The sequence below is a fragment of the Daktulosphaira vitifoliae genome, unplaced genomic scaffold (genome assembly GCF_025091365.1).
Source record: "Daktulosphaira vitifoliae isolate Bord-2020 unplaced genomic scaffold, ASM2509136v1 Scaffold_3, whole genome shotgun sequence".
Taxonomy (NCBI): domain Eukaryota; kingdom Metazoa; phylum Arthropoda; class Insecta; order Hemiptera; family Phylloxeridae; genus Daktulosphaira; species Daktulosphaira vitifoliae.
The window spans coordinates 19,966,243-19,988,804 of record NW_026099574.1 but is presented as its reverse complement, the minus strand read 5'-3'; the positions used below and the strand labels follow the sequence as shown (position 1 = coordinate 19,988,804).

General features: G+C 24.7%; 1 protein-coding gene and 1 long non-coding RNA gene across 2 annotated transcripts; one reads left to right on the top strand and one right to left on the bottom strand.

Annotated features, from left to right (window-relative positions):
- The first annotated feature begins 1,369 nt into the window (after window positions 1-1,369).
- LOC126902079 (facilitated trehalose transporter Tret1-like) lies at window positions 1,370-17,759 on the top strand. The gene is made up of 14 exons (XM_050679100.1): window positions 1,370-1,730; window positions 6,798-6,852; window positions 8,256-8,321; window positions 8,485-8,853; window positions 9,441-9,697; window positions 10,167-10,382; window positions 10,451-10,705; window positions 10,775-11,014; window positions 12,734-12,800; window positions 14,219-14,584; window positions 14,682-14,938; window positions 15,352-15,567; window positions 15,685-15,939; window positions 16,994-17,759. Exons 3-14 carry the CDS (start codon window positions 8,273-8,275, stop codon window positions 17,213-17,215), a joined length of 2,769 nt encoding a protein of 922 aa, XP_050535057.1. The 5' UTR covers window positions 1,370-1,730; window positions 6,798-6,852; window positions 8,256-8,272; the 3' UTR covers window positions 17,216-17,759.
- Window positions 17,760-20,408: 2,649 nt separating this feature from the next.
- On the bottom strand, window positions 20,409-21,952 carry LOC126901645 (uncharacterized). Its single transcript, XR_007703074.1, has 2 exons — window positions 20,920-21,952; window positions 20,409-20,853 (listed from the first exon to the last, which is right to left on the bottom strand). It is a non-coding gene; the product is annotated as an uncharacterized LOC126901645 (long non-coding RNA).
- Window positions 21,953-22,562: the final 610 nt, after the last annotated feature.

The window sequence follows — 22,562 nt, the reverse complement described above, 5'->3', positions numbered from 1 at the left end:
TACAATATCATAAAATTTGACGTATCTCTTTCAATTGTAACAATAATACTATGTTTTTTTTTAACTTGTTTGATAATTAACTTTTGAAAATTCGACAACTGTTAATCACGAGCATTGTTCGTACACGATTATTTACTAATAATATATAGCTTTGTATTGATTTTAACCGTAACTGTAAAAATAGTAATGTTTGAATGTTGAGTCTTGGCATAAAGAGTTATAATTTTTAAATAGTTATACATATGGTTGTTAAAACACTTCAATTTTTTTCTGATAAAATAAAATTTATAATATGCGCATCTCGTTTGGAAACATAGGAGAATTAAAAAGGTTCCCTGAAGTACAGAAAAAAATCTTAAGCCAAGGTAAAAATAAAAAAAAATTTTAATTTTCAAATAAAAATATACAGATTATAGTTTTATAGAAAATATCAACGATTTTTCTATATTAATGTATATGTTTTTCTTATATTTTATAATTTATCATTTTGCGTGTTCTAAATATTCATTTTATGATGTTTATTCAATAGGTTTTAACTAAAAACTGGCAACAAACTATTCAATTTTATTTAAGTGTTTTTAAACTAGGAATTATTGTTTTAACAGTTTCAAGTTCAAGTAGTAAAAAATAAATGGTCTTACAAAATCAATTTCGTTAATAATTAGAATGAAAACCACAGTTATTGTTTTATAAGCAATTACTTAATTTTTTTTTTTTTTGTGCTAATTAGAGTGAAGTTTATTTTGCTAGATTTCACACAAAATTACCTCATAATAATTTTCTTGATTAATTGATATTTTTTTAGTTCATAATTTTACTTATATTTTTTGAAATAAACTATAGCCCTTGATAGTTTATTTCAAAAAATATGTATTAATACATAAAACGTCTATTGACAAAGTATGATAAATATGTATAATATTTATGTATTTACATAAAGTTTAAACTGTTTTAAATTAACCTTTTTTAACTAATATCTACAAAATACTTTTCATTATACTGTTACATCTTTAGTTTACAATAATAAAAATGTATAATATGAAACTATTTACTACCTTAATCAGTAAAATAAAACAATAAATGTTAGATAGTTGAAATAAATAGATAAACTATAGCCGTCTATATCTATGAATAAATCAATGAGGGAAAATACCGCATAAGGATAAATGTTGAAAGTAAAAAGAATAAAAACAAATGAAACTTTTATATTGAAACATATTTTTCCATAACTCATTTTAGAAAACCTAACCTAAAATAAAATATTTGATGATAAATAATCTGTTTGAAAATTACCTATTCAATATTCAGTATTATTGTAAAGGTGTATGAAATTGGTATAGGTTTATTTTGTATTTTTACCAAAAACAATCTTAAAGTGCTTATTAATAAATAATACAAGTTTTTATAAATTAAAACTGTTTCAACGCTTATACTTAAAATGATGATTTAGTAATTAGTTCGTGTAATTTTTATCGCTGTTTGAAATTATTAAGGAGGGGCTGACATACCCTCTTTCCATCTTTCTATCAACGCACATCTGTGCCGGTACTTGTCGTTAGCTCTACTCAACTGTATATTAAAATGGATTAATTCTTCTCACATTTTAACTAGTGCACAGTAAAGAGACGTGCGGTTTTAAGCTTATTGAAGTAATATTATTCTATCAGATAAAGTTTTGTGTATAAAAGTTAACAAACACGAATTAAATTACGATGGATTATTGAATATCGGTAAATAATTTTACTGTTATATTACTATTCTTACTTCATCATAAGTAAATTAATGTTCAGTTTAAATTTATAATATCTATCACGATCATAATTTATTTTTAATGACTTTTTAATTTTATCTAATATTCAAATATTTTTAATGTAGATAATTAATTTAATAACTAACAGTTTTTATTGTCACAAAATATAAAAACAAATAAGAAAATAATTGAATTTCGGGAATTATCATATAGATGATGAGAATAGGTTATATTATATAACATTATAATATAACCTATCATCTATATTTAACTAACAATATCACCCTAAATTATATATTCTTTCTGGTACGCCAATCCGGAAACCTATTGACCTTCTGTTCTTTAAAACGTAATGCGATTTAAGGTCAATCAGTAAACAAAAAATTTATTTTAATTATGAATGTTAACATATTTTTGTCATACAAACTGTTTAAAAAGTACGTGTTTCCTCTTTTTGAAAGTACGACATCATTTAACTCATACTACTAAATTTAAATTTTTATATTGATTATATTAATTAATTTTCGTTTGTAAAAAATTTTAAATAGACAACAAAAGAATGTGTAAAAGACATAAAAATATAATTCTACATTATTTTATTGTTATTTATATATATTTAACATTTTAATGGAAGTAAAAATTAGCTATTTTCCTAATTGTTGACGCAACTTCAAAAATATTACTATGTACAAAACAACTAGAGTTTGAATTAAAAACATTTTTTTCAGTAATTTATTAAGTTCTTAATAAACAATGTTTGAACGTATTTTTAAAAATGAGATAAATAAATCAAAAACATTCACGCACAATATTCACTAAATATGTAATGAAAAATAATAGTAAGTACATTAAATTTCAACTTTTAGAGTAACTGGGAATAAACTAACAAATGCGCCATCTAACGTGCATACGTATAGCAGACAAAAATAACACATTAATTTTATTTTATTGTACGAGAACTCAAAGGTGTGTAACACAAGTCGTTTTACAGTTTGTCGTATCCTATTGCACAGAAATCATTGCATACCAAAAGTATACTATTAGTTGTCAACGATTGCTTACAGTTGTTTGATCATTATAATGATCATTGTTTTTTTATAAAAGAATGTGTCTGTTAACTGCATAAAAAACTGAATTCCGTAAGAGGATGTTGTATTTACCTTCTTGCGACCTGCTCTAACATTTTAACACGTTTACACAAAATGCGTTTTTTCTTTCTTTGATGGTTTAATAGAAAAATGCTTACTATAAATTTGAATGAAAAAGATTATATGTTGAATACGATGACATATTCATTTAATGGTACTTTTGAGTAAACTCATAGTTATTATTGTTATACTTATAATACTCGTATATTTATTTATTTTCGGAAAAATACAATATTGAGTCTATATATATATTATACTTATTGAGAATCATGTATATGCATTCATTGTCACCAAAAAATGCTACTCTATTTAACGCCAATAATTATTGTAAAAATGGAGTTACCTTCTATTTGGCACACTTTTGAAAGTTTTTTATTTGATGTGTTTTTATATTCGTATACACCATCAACTCCACTCCTAATAAATAAATTTTGCTCGACGATACATCAAAAGATCATAAAAGTTGTTAAAGTTCTCAGAACCATTATTTTGAATAATTTTCTTTAATTTCTGTTATATAAAGAAATATCCCAAAAAATTACAAATGTTATAAAACAGTCAATATTAATATTTTTAGTTTTCACTTTAAATGGAAATAACCTTTTAAAAATTGGACGAATTATGACGACATTTTTATTGATAACACTTCAAACATATTCCTTACTGACGACATTTTTTTTTTTTATGAAAATTCAATTATTTATTTTATATAAGTTTTGTGGTGGCGTAAAAATCATATCAACTTTTTTTGCATTTTAATTTTTAACAAAGTTCCAAAAAACCTTTAGTTTTTTAAAGTTCTTTAAACTTACATTAAATTTATACAATGTCATTTAAGATTAAAAATTAAATTCTATCCAAAATCACCATTTTTAGAAGTTATAGGCATTAAAGTCTAAAATCATACAATTTTTGGTAAAATTAGCATATTTAATGTTTTATGCATAGCAACATATCATCTACATTATTCAAAATTGAACCAAGTTCAAGGTTATTTTATGTACTATACTAAAAAAAGAAAGAAAGAAGATTTGTCTACTATGAACAATCGGCCTCTAAAAACCATAATCATATAATTTTTTATGGATATAATAAACCGGTCTAACTATTTGAATAATGTTTGTATAAAAATAAAAATTTCATTAGTAATATTTAATATTTAGTATTACTTTTACAAAAGTATTTAGTAATACTTTTGTTTCATTATTATAAATTTATTGAAAATATAAAAAATTAATAAATATTAATTTCATACTAAATTTAATTACTGTAATGAACATTTATTTATGTATTATAAATCATAAACTAGTAGTCAGGATATAATTAAAAAAAAAACAGTTTTTGGAATAACCTAATATTTTATTCTTAAAATTAAACATTATCTACAGATTTCCATCAAAGCGATTTCTATGATTTTAAACACTATCAGATTTTATCTATAATCTTTTTTATTAGCCAGTTATTACTATAAATAGCTAATGACTTTGGTGCTGTAAGAACATATAATAAGCTAAATGAGATTTTTAGTCCCCAAATAAAAATCCTGGCTACGCTACTGTTAATAATCATAAATTATGTCAAAAATGTAGTCATTTTTCATAAACAAATGAGTTACATAAAACTTTTCATATATAAAATTACTAAAACATAAATGGGGTTATATGCAATGTACCAAAATTACTATAGCAATATACTTTACTATGACTTTTATGACTTGAAAATATGTAAATCATTAAAAGGATTTTTTTTCTTGACTTCACAATTTTATTTCGTCATTGTATAAATTCTTGTTAAAAAAAAAAAAAAAAAAATTTAACATTAAAATTTAAAATATAACAATTTCTCAGAATTTACTTATTTTATTTTAAAAATCTTATCAACTTATATCAAAATATCTAGAGTAGCATGTGAATAAAAACAACATATTTTTATAAAAATTTAGTATTATAAAGTGAATATTAACAATTTTATTAAAATATAATACATAGTTTAAATCATTAATTTTTTTGAGGGTTTCTCGAACTGTTTATAATAATTTAAACATTTATATGGAATGTATTTTAATGTCTTTTGTAAATATACAATTTTTTTTCCTGCATTGCAAATATATTTTTATATGCTTTCGTTTAAGTTAAAATGAGAGAATTATCTTTTCCTAGCTTGAAAGTCTTATTTACAAACTCTTTAACAAATAATAATGCCTTTTTTTATCAGAATTGAATTCAAATTGACAATAAAATCACACATTAAATGGTTCTTTTTTCAACTTTTTAAACGCAGACATTCAAAGTATACAAAAGTTTCCACCATATTTTGATATCATGTATATAATTTATTTTCCATAGAAATGATTAACACTTAAATAAGCATCTGTAATTGAATAAAAAAACATGTAGTAAAATAAAGTATATGAAAAAATTATAAAAACGTTATCTAAAACAATTTGAGTTTTTAATTAAATAGGTTTATGTTTCCTAAATTTAAACGCGAATAATATTGAATAAGCACATTTATTATCAAATTTCCTAACAATGAATATACTATAGTCATATAATATCAATGTTAGAATCACTCAAATTAATAAATGTAATCTCTTTTAATTTGCCTATCCATCAAACACTTGTAGATAACATACAAAATTGTTTCTTGCATTTTATAATAAATTTTAAGATAATCATTTTTGTAAAAGTCAAGTCAAGTAAGAAATTCCTTCTAACAAGGGGAGACTACAATGATACGATCCTCGATATTCATTGAATACTCTGATTGAATGTTATTTATAATTATTCATTTTGAGTTTATTTTTTACATCAAAAAAAAATTAAGAAAATGCAAAAAAAATTATTTTGACTGGAGAGGTTTGAACTTCGTACCCCAAACGTATAAAACTGTGTTATATGACGAAGCCATCGTGCCTAAATGTACAAGTAGATAAAAAGAATTATTTAAGCTAGTTCAAAAATTCAAACTTGCTTTCTTAACTTTTGATACTATAGAAAATCGTTAAAAATTCAAAATATAAGAAACTTCATAATGCTGTATAAATGTAACTACTGAATTAAAAAGAAAAGTTATGGTACCAAAATTTTCTTTAAAACTTATCTCTAAATTGGCTCTATATTCAAATTATAAAAATTTTTTATAAAAGAATTAATTTTTACAATATTTTTTGTAATTGTGAAAAATAACAGAAACATATCTTAAATATGGTCCTACATAGTAAAAATTGATTAAAAAAAAAGTACAAAATATTATGTAGATCATAAGTGATAAAGATTATTCAGTAAGTAAGGATACAGGTTAATTGTTACAAACAATGATAACAACAGAAACCCGTTTCCTTACTTACTATACACTCTGTATATGTTGTCAGATCTGTTTCATTCTGTATAAATGCAGTTCCTAAACTAATTATGGAATATTTTTTTTTATATATTTAAATAAAAAAGAAAAGACGTTGTCAGGTCATTTATAAGCTTTCCTTCGTGTTTAAGAAATATCAATAAGCTATTAACTTGAAAGAAAATTTAACAGCTGTTATTATCAAAATGTTCGATCAGCAATTTTTTTATTTATTTATGAATGGGGTTAACTTATGAATGGTACTTAAAATATTCATAAATACACTAAATCTTTTAATAGCGATGGTAAAATATTTACCTTACGCACTGGGTTTTCTTCAAAAGTTAACTGTCCATTTATATCCATGATCATATTTTTTTAAAAAGAATTTTTTTTTAAATACTTTAACTTACAATCATTCTTAAATTATGAATTAAAGTCATAAATAATCAATTCATACGAATAAAAAATAATATTTTTAATTTGATTAATTTTTATTAAATTAATATTATAGCTCGACAATATTAGATAAATATAAATTACTTGTGTTTTTATAGGTTCTGAGAAATACATTTCGTCAGTCCTATTAGATGTGAAGATTATTTAAAACGTGTAAGTATTCAATAGTTGTTGTATATAATTAACGTACACAGTGTTTTAAATTGATGAAATTACTTTTTAAAATTCAAAAATTAAATCGTTGATACGAAATCGTCCATTGTACATGTTATTAATTACAAATTACTTCAAACAAGACAATAACGATTAAGAACTGTAAAATTTATAGATGATATAAATTTAATAGGCTTCGCCTAACTGGGGCTCGGCCCCAGACTCGGTGCCCAATAGGCCTTCTGCACGGCGCGTTTAGACCTTCGAGCTGTCCTTATATGATTCTGGTATGAGTACCCAACCCAACCTGTTACAAAAAATTTGTTACAGATTATTAAACGCTCAAGGTGTGATAAAAAAATTTTTCTCATCTACGGGAATAATTTTTCTAGAATAACATAGTCAAACTCTTTCATTAAAAAAAAAAATTTTGAAAATCGTATTTCATTAAGTTAATTTTCCAGGATTGGCTAATTTTTAAATGTTTTATTGTATAATAAGATTATTTTGGTCTTGTAGAAATGTAATTGTTTGATTTGAAATATTTTGTTATGGTAATATAGTTTCAAATAATAGTAACATACTTTTTTAATTAAGTATATTATTCAGTGCTTAATTGGATGTAGGGAGGAACTGAGTATCTTATCGAATTTTTTGGATTTTTTAGCGTACCCCTACTTCTTTTTAAAGAGAAACGCATTAAACAAGTTATTAATTAAGTTTACCTATTTTTTAAAATTGCTCAACTTATATTTTTGTATTTAATATGTATAAATCTTTTTAAATGATCTTATATAAATTGTATTGATATATTATATCTGATAATGATAACTGATAACAGATTTCAATGCATATTGAATTTTTTTTAGGATTGTCTTAGATGATGCTCTCCAAATGCTAAATTCGATTTATATAATAGAAAATTCGAAAATAAAACATTAATTATGCATTTTTGTCGTTTTGGGGTTATTTTTAAATATTTTATAGTATTAAATCCAAAAATTCCTTTTCTTTATTAAAATTAGGAATATTAAAAGTGTCCTCACAAAGCGATGAAACAGTTTTGATAAGTATCGAATTTATTGTAATCCAATACCCTAAAAGTTAATATGGACTTTAACACAAATATAAAATATTTTCAATCTCCCATAGAAACAATATTTCGTCATTCAAACAGACGTTGTATGATATTAATAGTTGTATATTTAAAGCAGTACTGAGTATCCCACCGTAATGACTACACGCTGGTCTTCAATAATTGCCGTTTTAACGATAATTTCAAACATTTAAACAAATTTTAAAAATAAATAAAATATTTATCAATAATATGTTAATGAAATTGCTAAGTAAAAACCATCATTTTATAATTGTTTTGAATATAATTTTTTCTTTTTTTTGAATAGAATATTAATCAAACAAAATGACCATAAGTAAAAGTTATCTACCACAAATATATTCTGCTACTATCGGTAAATATTATACTTATCATAATTGAAATTTATAATTATCATTTATTATCATTAGTAAACTTTGTGATTCAATTTTTTATTAATTAAAGTTTTGGAAAAATATCAAACACCTATTATTAAATTTGACAAAATTTTTTATTTTTATGTTTATAATATTGTATAGCTACTTTGGGAGCCATGGCAATGGGAACAATCATTGGATGGTCATCGTCAGCGGTTGGTATGTTAGAGTCTGGTAATTTCCCTTCGCCATTTCCAGTAGACAAAGAAGATACAAAAACTTATGGTTCAGTATTTGGTATTGGGGCTGCCATTGGCGCACTGCCAGCTGGCTCTGTTGCTAGCGTTTTGGGTCGTTGCCTTAGCATGGTGGTTTTCGAAATTTTTATATTCATCGGTTGGTTATGTCTGATTATACCAAAAGCTGTATGGATGTTAAATACCGGTAGAGTACTTCAGGGTATAGGGGTAGGTGCTTTGTGTGCCCTTATACCAGCATATGTTGGCGAAATATCTGAGCCAGCTATAAGAGGTAATTCATTTTTACCTTAAGTAGTTCTTTTTGCAAGATCGTAACACATTAATGTTTGAAGTTGATATTACGGAAGAAATTCCACCCATAAAACTAAAAAATTATAAATTCAGGATAGAATAATGATCTTTCTAATTTAGATAAATATACTTAACTAGAAATACCTATTCGTTAAACTTGGAGATAAAAATGATAGTATTATTCTATTACAACTCTGTATCTTAATAAAATTATATCATTAATTATAAGTTAATTGTGTTAAATAAGTTAATTGTCATAATTAACTAATTTTATTTTCCAATAACTCATAAAATAACGGCTGAAGATGTTTTTTTTATTAAGTTCCAATTTTACAACAGATGATCTCTTTATATAAATGTTTTTTTAAAGGATGAAATGAGAACATTTATTACTTATACATTTTTATAAAAAAATAACTTTTATATTTTATAATTTTTTATTTTAATACATTTTATCATACATATTTCTTAAAGAAATATAATATCTTATTTTGTATACGTTTATAAGTGTATGTTGTTTAGATGCGTTTAATTTTTTAATTAATATTTTATGTATTGTTGAAATAGGTAGCTTATGTTCAATATTCCAAGTTCTCGTAGTTATTGGTATATTATATGCATATATTTTTGGAGCTATAGTGAGTTACGTATCATTTGGCATACTTTGTGGAATCTGGTCACTAATTCATTTAATTGGTGTGTTGTTAATACCAGAGTCTCCATACTATTATCTCAGCAAAAACTTGGAGGAAAAGGCAAGAAAATCGTTGAAAAATTTACGAGGTGCTTCAGTAGACATTGAACACGAATTAGAAATAATTAAGGTACATTAATAAATAAATCGAACATTTATAACAAGTTAATTTTTTGTAGCCCAATTTATGAAATTAGTTCTTCCGTTGTGAAAAGCGCGCGACATTGCCCAACTTGCTTGACCCAGTGCCTCTATACTGAAAATTAATATCCCACCCTCAAAAAGTTTAACACGGATAGCTTGATTTACGTTTTTAATGAGTTCTAAAGTATCTTCCTCCAACTTTTAATGGTATGTCCAAAAAAGTCATTGCAATAAACTTGATGAATAGATTCAGAGCCAGTTAAGTATACACATTTTAGCATGTCTTGCAATTATGATCTAATTATATCTATGAGTTGTGTTAAAAATATAAAATAAAGTAATGATTTCATTTTTCTTAATTAATTTTTTTTTTTTTTAATGGATGATTATTAGGAAAAAAATTGGATAAACCGTGAAAAATTAACTGAAATAATTTTATGAGTTTTATTTTATAGAAAGAAATTGAAGAACAAAATGCTCAAAAATACACCTTTTCACAAGTAATGTCTAATTCCGTGAACCGAAAATCATTGTACATTGGAATTGGTTGCATGTTTTTTCAACAGACAAGTGGGATTAATGTTGTGATTTTCTATATGAATGATATATTTAAATCAACTGGAGGTGATATCAATTCAAGTATGGCATCAATTGTTATTGGAATTGTTCAGGTGAGTTTGAAATTTAAAATGAATTATATTACTATTTGTTTAATTGACGTACGAAATTTTCATTTAAGCTTTTTATGACACTCGTAATGATGTCTTTGATCGACAAAGCTGGTCGCAAGATTCTATTAATAATCTCAGCTGCTCTGATGGCTGTCAGTTACTTGGCATTAGCAATTTATTATATAATTCATAATAACGATCCAGTATTTGCCAAATCAATAACTTGGTTACCTTTGGCATCAATTGCAATCTACATATCAGCTTTTTCCTTAGGCTTTGGTGCAATACCTTGGGTTGTTATGGGAGAAATTTTCTCTACAGAAGTAAATGAACACGTTTATTTTATTACATAAGAAAGTTTGACAAACTTACTATTCTTCAATAAATTTTAGGTAAAACCATACGGTACCAGTCTTGCTACAGCTAGTAATTGGATATTGGTATTCGTAGTTACATATGTTTCAAAAGACTTACCTGATTGGATAGGTAATCATGGTACATTCTTCACATTTAGTGCATTTTGCGTATTGGCTGCATTTTTTGCATGGTTATTTGTACCTGAAACCAAAAACAGAAGTTTATCAGAAATTCAAACACAATTAGCAGGAAAAAAAGCTACAAACAACAGCAAGGCTTAGTACTTAAAAAATACTACATTATAATATTATATGCTGTATTTTATAAAAACCAATACGACGGATTCATTTAAGGCTGATATGACGTTAGAATATTCATTTGCAAATGATTAACTTAAAAAATAAATCTATGAATTTTGAATTATAAGTACAAAACTACAATATATTATATAAAATTGATTTATATTGATGCAATCGAAGTAAGAACTGTATGTATGTATAAATACTTTTATACATTTATTATTTATTTTCTAATTACATTATAATACACAAAAAATATAATTAAGTTTTACACAATCACGTGGATAAGTTATTTCAGAGTAATTAATAAAACTAAAAATATGTGTTTTTTGATAATAATGTTATTTTATTTTTCACAAAGATATGTCGTAAAATATGTAAAATACACGTAACCAATATTTTCTAGTATTATTTATATTCAAGGAAGTTCAATGTCATTAATTTTTACGTTTTGTATGTAGTTAAGCAAGTTCACGGTTTCCACAGTTATTACACATTATTTCTCAAAAAATTAAAAAGACCAGGAATAATATACAGATGATCTCTTTAAATTTTTCTATGTATAATTTAATATCGTATTGTTAATTATACTTACTTGTTGCTACGAACATTTTAATATTGATAATCATTCGTAACAAAAATTCTTATTGTTACTAAGAGTATATAAGTTAACTTAATGTAATTTACAAAACCGTTATAATGAAAATGACCGTAAATATTCTCCTTGAGTGTGTTTTTGTGTTAAGATATTATTGCCAAAAAATGGAATAGTGTTTTTGTCTAATCGTTTGTTATAGTTTTATAAGAAGAACTTTACAAAAATTCGTAAAAAAATATTTTTTTTTGGTTTGTTATAAAAATACATATATTTACGTCAATATATATACTACGTATAAATATAAATTGTTATACTTATCGACAAATAAAATATTGTAAAAATTTTAGAGATATCATTTGAAGTTTTACAAAAATTCCGATGAATATATGAGTATAGCTATTTCATTAATTATAATTTAGAATAAACTTAAATTTTAACTGACCGAAAGTCATTTGTTTATAGGAGAGAGCGAGACAAGATAATATATTCTTGGATTTAAAGTAAAATAGAAATGTTTTTAAATTTTTTATGAAAATATTTAAAAATATATAATAACACATCTCTACTAATACAAAGCCCAATTGGCATCAATATACTTTTGAAAATTTTTAGTTTAATTTCGGTTACAATAAAACATTTATCATCACACTTTAATAGTCTTATTTAAAATTAAGAAAAAACAATCAATTACACGCATTAGCAATATTTTGCAATCAATATGTGCTTATATTTTCATTATTAAAAATACAACATTAAACACTCAAATCACGATACTTTTCGCTGTATCTGACGTATCTGTTAAGAATACAAATGTATTCAGTAGCAATTACATGTTTTTAATAAACAGTGTAAGGTTACGCCTTGAAAACATTAAGCATACTAACTAATGCACAATAGCAGTTAATTTTTAACTATCCATAATTTTACATATTTGGCCAATTATTTGACCAATAGTTATTTATTCTGAAAGTCTGAATTATGTCCTCAAACAACAGTATGTTTTTTTCCACTTCAGTAGAAATATTATTTTCAGTTGGTTTTAAAGAAAATTATCGTTGGTAATCGATCAAAACTTTTACAGCTCAAGTTGACAGAAGCAAACAAATTTCATGATGTTTGTAAAAATTAAGAATAAAAGGCGTCAGATAATATATGCCATTTCAGGTTTGTAACTATTCATATAATTGTACTTTTTTTACGTCATGAGCTCTATTATTTCTATTATTATATTTATTTATTTTAATTGGAATACAATTAATAATTACAAAACATAATGTTAATTAATTAATAAAATTCACAGTTGTACATATGTAACCTTTAAATCTTCTATTGGTGTAAATAATTTATACAAATTATCTATTGAATCTAACATTTATTATAACATTCAAAGTAGATTCTTGTCACTATTCTAACTAATTAAGGCAATAGAGAATAGCTAATTGAAGAAATCATTTAATGTTAATTCAAATTAATGACTGACAATTATTAAATTATATTTAAACTTGTAAACATAGAACTTATTTTTGTATATTTTGACGCGATTATTTGTAATGGAATAAGAAACAGATTTTAATTGATTTAAATTTTATTTTGCTTCATATACGTGTAAAAAGTTAAAATATTTTTTAGTATGAAATAATTCAAAGATTATATTGTTTATTTTATTAATATAGAACTATTTAGGATGATGTATATCATATCAAGAGTCGTGGATTCATTATGAATAATTAAATAGTTTCTTTAAAAATAATTCTAAATTTAGTAATGGATAGTTATGAGTTAAAGGTATTTAGTTAATAAAGGTACTTAAAATTTTAATTAACGAAGATATAGTCTCATGTGTTAGAGGCATCCCTTTTTAAAGTATTCGTATTAATCAAAAAATAACTTTTAAATATTATTTGTTTTAAATTATCATTCAGTTGTGTTTAAATAGACGAAATGAAAAATAATCTAAATAACAATTGTTTAAATCTGTTATTCTTTTGTTTTTAGGTTTTAAGTTGGTATAACTGAATCCGTTTTAGTTCATTAAACTATAAGTTAAATGACTTTCAATGTCTCAATATAGTAAAATGTTATTTATTTATATTTCTTGACAATCTAAGTCATTTACTATTACTCAAAAACTAATTATCTTTTTTTCGATAGTATATAGATGTTTTTATGGATATTGTATGCGATATATTTATCACATAGTCATTGAAAATCTAGTAAAGTCATTAACTAGCTTATTACAGTTTTGTTGAAAAAAATATTAATGCTTCAATTTAAAAAAATTAAAATAATAATTTAGTAAAATGGTTGTTTTTGTGATCATAATGACCTTGTATGCATCTGCTTATTATACCACAGAGGAAAAATTACTCTTTTTTAGTTAAATGAAAACGTAATTAATATAGTCGATGTATTTATTTATACCTACCAGTAGGATTAGCAAAATATTGGCATAGAGAATGTTTTCACAGAATATATTTTTTTATTCCTAAAAATTAAAATTTTACTATACATAAAATTATATATTGATTATTTGTATGAGTTTTGTAGACAATTATATTGAAATATTCCTCAATATTTTATAGCCTCATTGGGTGCGTTTATCACTGGTACTATTTTGGGATGGTCATCGCCATCTTTGCAAATGCTACTCGACGGTGTAGCAGAACATTTTAAAGTGGCTTCAACGGAAGTTGTTACAGCTAATTCTTTATTCGGCATAGGTATAGCAATCAGTGCGATACCTTCAGGAGCTGTATCGTCTGTTTTTGGACACAGAGTATCATTGATAATGAGTGAAATATTCGTATTCTTTGGATGGCTTATCATAGCTTTTCCAATGACCAAGCATTCACTGTACATAGGACGTATACTGCAAGGTGTTGGTAGTGGTGCGATGTGTGCCATTATTCCAGCTTATGTCGGCGAAATAGCTGAAGCAGATATAAGAGGTGATTTTTATGTGAATGATGTACTTGTTAAATAAATATAATAATAATTTTAAATTAATGGTTAAAAGACATAAATTTCTTTTAATCAATGTTATAGGTTTCCTTGGTGGTTTGTATCAATTATTCGTTGTTATTGGCATATTATATTCATATGTACTAGGAGAAATTTTTTCTTATCTCCAACTAAACATTGCATGCTCATTGTGGGTGTGTGTACATATTATCAGTGTATATTTTATGCCAGAATCGCCATATTATTTAATTCGATCTAACAAACTAAGCGAAGCTAATCAAGAAATAGCTAGACTTCGACATTCTAGACATGACTGCACAACTGAACTTAAAGATATACAGGTAATGTGTTTTTCTAGACCTATTTTTATTAAACTGTAACTTTTCTTTTTTATATAAATTTTATAAAATTAAGAGAGATGGTTTGGTCATATTATGAGAAGAGAAAAATCGGAAGCTGAAAATTTGTAATGGAAATGAACATTGAAAGGAAAAGAGGAAGAGGGAAGCCAAAAAATGAGGTGGTTGGATATAATTGGGGTTAATATGAGACTGCTAATGTGTGCATAGGTAATGTGGGGGAACGTGTCAAGTGGAGGTGTATGATATGGGTGTCCGACCCCAAGTAGTCGGGATAGACGCGTTGGAGAAGAAGAAGAAGATGAACTTAAGAGAGCATTAGTAAATTTAAATTTGTTAATAATTTAGTATAAACTATGTATTACATACAAATTTTTATTTTATTATAATTTTAGTTATTTATTGAGAATGAATTGAAAATTAGTTATACAGCTCGCGAGCTAATAGAAAAGGATGTCAATCGCAAAGCACTGATTATAGGTATGGGATGTATGTTTTTTCAACAAATGTCCGGTATTAATGTGCTGATATTTTACATGAAAGATATGCTCAAAAGTTCAAGCGATCATATAAGTCCTGAAAAATCCGTCATCTTTGTAGGAGTTATTCAGGTATAAAGTGTTTAATCACACGGCGTTTAGTATAGGCAATTTAATAACGGATGTGTTCGAAAGTTTAGTTTCGATGAGATAACCGATTAGTACAATAAAAATGTTTCGTAATTACAGGTAGTTATGGTATTTATTTCTACGCTTATTACGGACAAGTATGGTAGAAAAACGCTGATGATTTTTTCGTTTACATCGATGGGCATAAGTCTGTTGGGTCTATCGTATTATTACTTTTTGAAAAATAATAAGTACGAGATTGCTCAGTCATTGGGTTATTCGCCTCTGGTGGCTATTATAATTTACATTGCTATGTATTCAGTTGGATGTGGACCAACACCTTATGTTGTAATTGGAGAGATTTTCTCATCAGAGGTTAGTGTTTTATTTTCATTATACTATTTTAAGATAATATATTAAAATTAGACGCCTTCATTTCCTTTTATTTTCATAGTAAAGAAATTAATAAAATAATAAACGTAATCGAATATATTTCGACATAAAACGTTTGGAGTAAATTTTCATGCAAACGAATAATGAAACCTTTTAATATTTATATGGAATTTAAATAAATGTTTTGAGTGATGTATCTTAAAATCTTTCGTCATCTATTTTCAGTCTTTATCAAATGCGTATCACGTTTTAATAGAATACGCTGTAAAATAAAACAAGTGTAATAAATTAAATATCTCGCCATTTAATTTATTCTCGTTAAAATTATTCAATTATGATTGAACATAAAAACGAATAACACAAATTTGCAAATAAAGTAAATTCCGAATTGTACTTAATTATTTATTTTAAACGTTGAAAAATGTGTGTTATATTTTGTTGCAATAAATTATTTTAATGAAATAAAATATAGCACTTAAATTTCATTACAAAAGAGCTCATTTCAATAAAAAATATAAATACACCTTAAGGTACCATAATAATTTAATAAACGGTTTTGTAAACAAAAAAATCAAACAAAATTAATTTTAATAAATATATTTCCTACAGCTTTTACAGTAAAAGTTCTATCTGACTTAATTAAGAAAAATTTGTTAATTACATTTTTTTACTCCGATTACACAAAATTAAATATTCATATTATACTAATTTAACATAATTAAAATACTTTAAAATATCTATTGACGTCCATTAAACATGGAACGTTATCGTGTAGTATTATTATATTATTAAAATTATATATTAAATTATTTTTGTTTAAAAATTTAAGAATATAATATGCTTTTAGTATTATAATATGTTTTAAGGGTAATGTTTTAAGTATTTCTACTTAAAAATCACCTTGGATTCTTAACATTATGACTTATTAAAAACAGATATTTATGTGGCTTAAATTTGTATAAATGCGAATTTACAGTTTAAACTCTTTTTTTTTTTATTTAAATTTAATGGTAAAGCCAAAACATTTCTGTTATAGCTTAAAGCACTAGGAATGGGTGTCGCAACTGCAACTAACGGGATACTCCTATGGTTGGTCACATGTTCGGCAGCTCCTTTAGATGAATTGTTTGGACCGAGTGGTACTTTTTACATTTATTCAGGTTTCTGTTTCTTAGGAATGTTATTTGTCGTACATAAAGTACCAGAAACTAAAAACCAATCTCTAGCTGAAATTCAATCAAACTTAGAAAATAGTTGAATTAATCAAGTAGTAATATTCAATAAACTCATTACTGACACTAATAGGATAGTTTTTGTACAAAAATATATTCGTTAGATTAAATTTTTTACTTGAATAAAAATTAAATTTATCATTTTTTGGAATAATGTAGGTGTTATTTGTAAATAAAACATTTCTTACTTCATTCATTGTATTATCAACATAAGATAACTATAAATCACACATCAATAATACAAAAGTTTGATGTAAAATTAAAATATGGAATATATGTAATCCTGTTAAAAACTTCCTATGTTCTTCGGATTATAAATCAATAAAGGTATAAAGCAGTTACTAGCAAAAAAATTCATATTGTCTTTGAATTTATTGAGTATAACACAAAGAAATCGTAACTTCTTTATTTATACTTAATTGTATATGACGTTTGAGTGTTTTTCCTATAAATTATTTTACATTTATTTAAGTGTTGACCTTGGGATGTAAACATCAGTTGGTATTAAGTAATTTATCAAACTTGTACTTGATTGCATAATTGCGTTTAAATAATTTGTTAAAACACTTTTATCCTTACAATTTTATATTAAAAAATACAAAATTGTTACTTCTCTTAAAGCTCTATCATAAAATTAAAAAAAAGAAGATTAATAAAAAGACTAATAAGAATAATTTTTATTACATGGTATCATTTTTTTTTTATCAATTCGTCATTATATTACTCTCAAATAATTAATAAAATTTAAGGCTTTAATTTATGAATGCTATTAATTTGAATTTTTTGTTTCTGACAAACATATTGTTTTTTCATGAATAATCATAAAACATAGTGTTAATCTTTAATATTAAATTCAATCTGTATTCAAAATAATTTAAATAATTTTGTGTTTGATTAGTTTTGAATTAAATTAAGAATACCCTTACGTAACAAAAAATGTTGTAAAAATGTTTGTTTAGTTTTAGTTTTGATGTTAAGATTATTTTCACCATATTTTTTTATGTCTATCCATGAAAATTCTTAGCACTCAGGAACAATAAAAAGTACCAAAAATTCCCTATACTCAAATTGTCTATTAATTGAAATTAATATTTAAATTGAGTCATATTTCTTAATAAATATTCTTATGTGTTCATTCTTTAAACAAAACTGAACAATAATCATAAAGTTTATTTTTAATTAATATAATTTTTATAAGTAATGATAAAGCTAAAAGAAAACTTTTTTCTCTAATAGATCCTAGTTTTAATTATTCTATTATTAGAAAAACAACATTTCCTATACCTATTTTATGTTTTTAATATAAATTATAATATTTTAATTATCTTATACATAAATAAAATTTTTAAGCTATACTAAATACTAAATATAATTATATTTTCATCATATAAAGTTTGTTTCCAGTTTACCAACTAAGCAGAAACTAATGAGACTACTATAAAAGGAGTTTTCTGTTAAGTCTGTTTTTGTATATCTATTATTTAAAAAATACTTAATTAAGTTTTTATCATATAAAAATTATTGTTTTGCGACTTAATTCACATGTAATAAAGACAGAAATTTTCTACTAATTAATTACTTATATTTAATTACTGTAGGTAATGATATATAGTAATATAAATAATAATAGACACGTTTGTAAAATAATAAGATATTTTAATAACTTTGAAAGACGAGTACAAAAAAAAACAAAATTAAACATGCACAAGGTTAACCCGATGATATTTGTTAATATGTAAATTTTATCTATCAGAAACACATATAATACATGATATTTATAGAAATATTCAATATATTAGTGCTATAAATAACAATATTTGAATGCAACGAAAATTTCGAGAAAAATTAAAAAAATAAACCAATTTTTGATAGTCAAATTATTATTATATTTTTTATTAATTTTATGTAATTTACAGTTACTGTGAAATTAATGAACATTTTACAATGTACTATGTAATACATTTTACTAACTTCAATTTTAATAGTTTTAAAAATATAAAAAATACGAATTACGTAAAAAAAATTAAAATAACTAATGAATTAATTAATGAAGGCTAATAATAGTAAAATCATGATCTTACCTCAAAACAAAAACTTGTGTAAAATAGAATTTTTATAATTTTATACATTGAGTTAAATTTATTATTACATTTTTTATTGTTACCTTTTAAGAGGTCAATTTAAATAGATTTTATTATTGTTAAATTGGAATTCCCTTGAAAATAATGTCATTTAGCATAACTTATTATTTTTTAGTGTTAATGTCTAGGACATATGTAAAATTGTATTAATTAATAATATCGTTTTTAAAAAATATATTTTGTACTGAGAATCAAACCTTTTGATATCAATAATCATGTAAAATAATTTAAAAAATATATTATGTAATAACTACATATTATTACAAATAGTGTTTGTGATTTATATCAATAACAAATTATGTAGAATTTCAAACTTCCTCATCTACACTATAATTAGTATTTGTTGGAAATAAGATTTAAGAGTTAAAACAAACTAAGAATAATGAAATTTTGAAAAATTTTCTGGTCTTAAATTAATATTTGTTGATAATATTAGTTAAATTTGCTGAATTTTAAACTCATTTAATAATAATTTATAACTCTCAAATTTTTAAAGAAAAACTTTTCTCGAGAGTAAGAGTTGACATCTTTAATATAGGACAGGAAAATTAATTTTTTTACTATGTTAAATAGTGTTGTATACCAATTTGTTAAATCTTTATTTATCACAACAAAGAAAAAAATGATCTTTATAATTTTTCTAAATTTAACGACTGGATGCTAAAATGATCATAATTAAGTAGTTATCGCGGGGGTGTTTTATCCCCATACCCACGTTCATTAATACTTAGCAACGTCCATATTTAGAATAAAGAAATTATGTTGTGTATATACATTATATTGGGAAGACAAACATTTTTTGGTAGACAGAGTTTGTGTACCCGAATAAAAAAAATTACCATCCATAATTAAAAAAGAACACATTTTGTGTACTATATACTTGAATTATCAACATTACTTTGCAGAAGATTTTTAGATGTATAATTTTTTGGCTGTAATAATATGTATCGGTTCTACATAGGAAAAGTACAAGAAATGTAAGTCAAGTCCAATCATAATATTGTCGAATTAACTGTATATTTTATCATCCTTACTGTTTTTACTGTCACGAAGATTACACCAAAAAGAAAACTAGTAATTATATATTCTTTAAAATGTTTTAATTAACATGAAACTGATAATACTAACATTAAATACAAAAATAGCAAAAATTTGAAACTAGAATATAAATTATAAACAATGTGTTTTAAAAAAACGTTACATAACAAATTTTTTTTTTTACTTGATGAAGAATTATTCAAAAACGATTCCCGTTATTTTTATTAGTTTAATCTCACTGAGACATGTGAGTTTCATTGAACTTTAGAGATGTCATCGCTGCATCGCTCATTGGACCTAGTTGACTATCGATGATATATTTAATGCGATCACTCAATAGGAATCGATCAAATGAAAATTTGTCCGGAAGTCGACATCTTCGCTAAGATACCAAGGACGAGTTGATGTCCAATTTATAACGTCACGTGGCATTCAATAGTAATTCACTCAATGAGCACTTTGATATTTACTGAAGATAAATTGCCCTAAATATTGATCACGAAATATGTTATCTCGAATGGACGCAAGACAATAATTTTCAATGAAATTACCGTAGTGACCTTGAGTCGACACACATCAGGAAGACTACACGGTCATGAAAAAGGTTACAGACCGAGTGCTCTCTGATCGAACTGGGTATATTATGTCAAGTGCGTTTAAGTGGTATATCTTGTGCATTGACTGGCTTCTGTTATGACCACTGTACAAAGACGACGAGTGACAAAAAATGAATACTTTTAATTTGAATAAAATAATAGTGATATCGTTGCATCACAAATCATTTAAGTTCAAGGGAAACCGCACGGTTTGGCATTAGCATAACGTTATAAACGTATTTGAATCTGTTCGCGAGGTACATAGGACAAGAATTTGTTATTTATTCGGATCGAAACTCATTTTTATTAGTTAAACGTGTCACAGTCAGAGCGCACATACATTTGAATATTTTACTTACAACTATAGTGCAATAATTAATTACGATTGTACAACTATACTACAGTAGCATGAGACGGGAATCATTAAGCGAGCACCCGACGGTTTAAAATTGGTTGTAATTACAATTTAGCATACAGATAGTAAATACAAAAACGGTATGAGCAATTATAATACAGTATACAGAAATAATAATGTATATCAGAAACAGTTGATGAGAATCGTCCTAACGGATCTTTTAAATCTAGTAAACATTTCAAGATTAAAAAGCTAGCCTTTTTAGTAATAACGCAATTAATGACACAGATAAAGGGAAATTAACACGAGTTTACTGACAAATATATCATACTTTTAACTTTTATTTATGAGGCGTGGTTAGACTTAAAAAATTACCTTATACAAATTGACACTCGAACTTTCGACATTGTTTGATCGTCTAAGTCAAGAGTTGATAAATTCTGCCAAGATATTAAGAAATCAAATTTATGTAATTTAATTTTCTGTAACTTCACAGTGTTCACCATAGTCAGTCTCAACTAACAACATTTTAATATTAGCAGAGCTACGTGGTACCTATGTCATCTAAACACGTGATGGTTGTGCTACCTGTTAATCAAATACTTACTAATCAATCATTTTGATGCGACAACATTGTAATTATTCGATTAAACATACAAATTGTTTTTAAGTCATTTCACAAGGTTATGCGACCTAAATGATTTATTCATAATGTTCAAAACAACACTTGATTCTAATAATAGTAAATTGAACGATGACCTGATAAAAAACGGAAGCATTAAACTTTATTTTATGATTATCAGTCTAATAGAGTAAAAATATACACATTTTGTATGATAATTTAAAAATAAACAGTTTTTCGAACATCAAAAATTTTTAAACACAAAGGTCTATGTCTAAATATAACTCTACTAATCACTTAGATACGATTACCGTTGTTTCAACAGATCATGACAGCAAAACGGCTCCTTAGATAGGACTACCATAGATTACTATTTTAGGAATAACTAAATTTTTATCGATCCGTATCAATGAGCCGTTCAACTCATTGACGCAGTGTCTTATTCTTATTGTGTATTACTAAAATTGAAAAACAAAATAAATTCAGACAAATAAGTTATCCGCTATAAGCTGATAACTTTTTTGTTTAGTTTGTAAAAATAATATTATGGTAATATAATTTCCTCTATCTAATATGAATTTTTAGATTTACCGTATTTCTTCCAATCATTTTCAATTTTAT

Bases quoted from the DNA above. Each gene is read 5' to 3' on its own strand.
- LOC126902079 (XM_050679100.1), top strand. From the start codon at position 8,273: ATGACCATAAGTAAAAGTTATCTACCACAAATATATTCTGCTACTATC. The intron at 8,854-9,440 runs GTAATTCATTTT...TTGTTGAAATAG, and splicing joins ATCTGAGCCAGCTATAAGAG to GTAGCTTATGTTCAATATTC. The intron at 12,801-14,218 runs GTTTGTAACTAT...AATATTTTATAG, and splicing joins GATAATATATGCCATTTCAG to CCTCATTGGGTGCGTTTATC.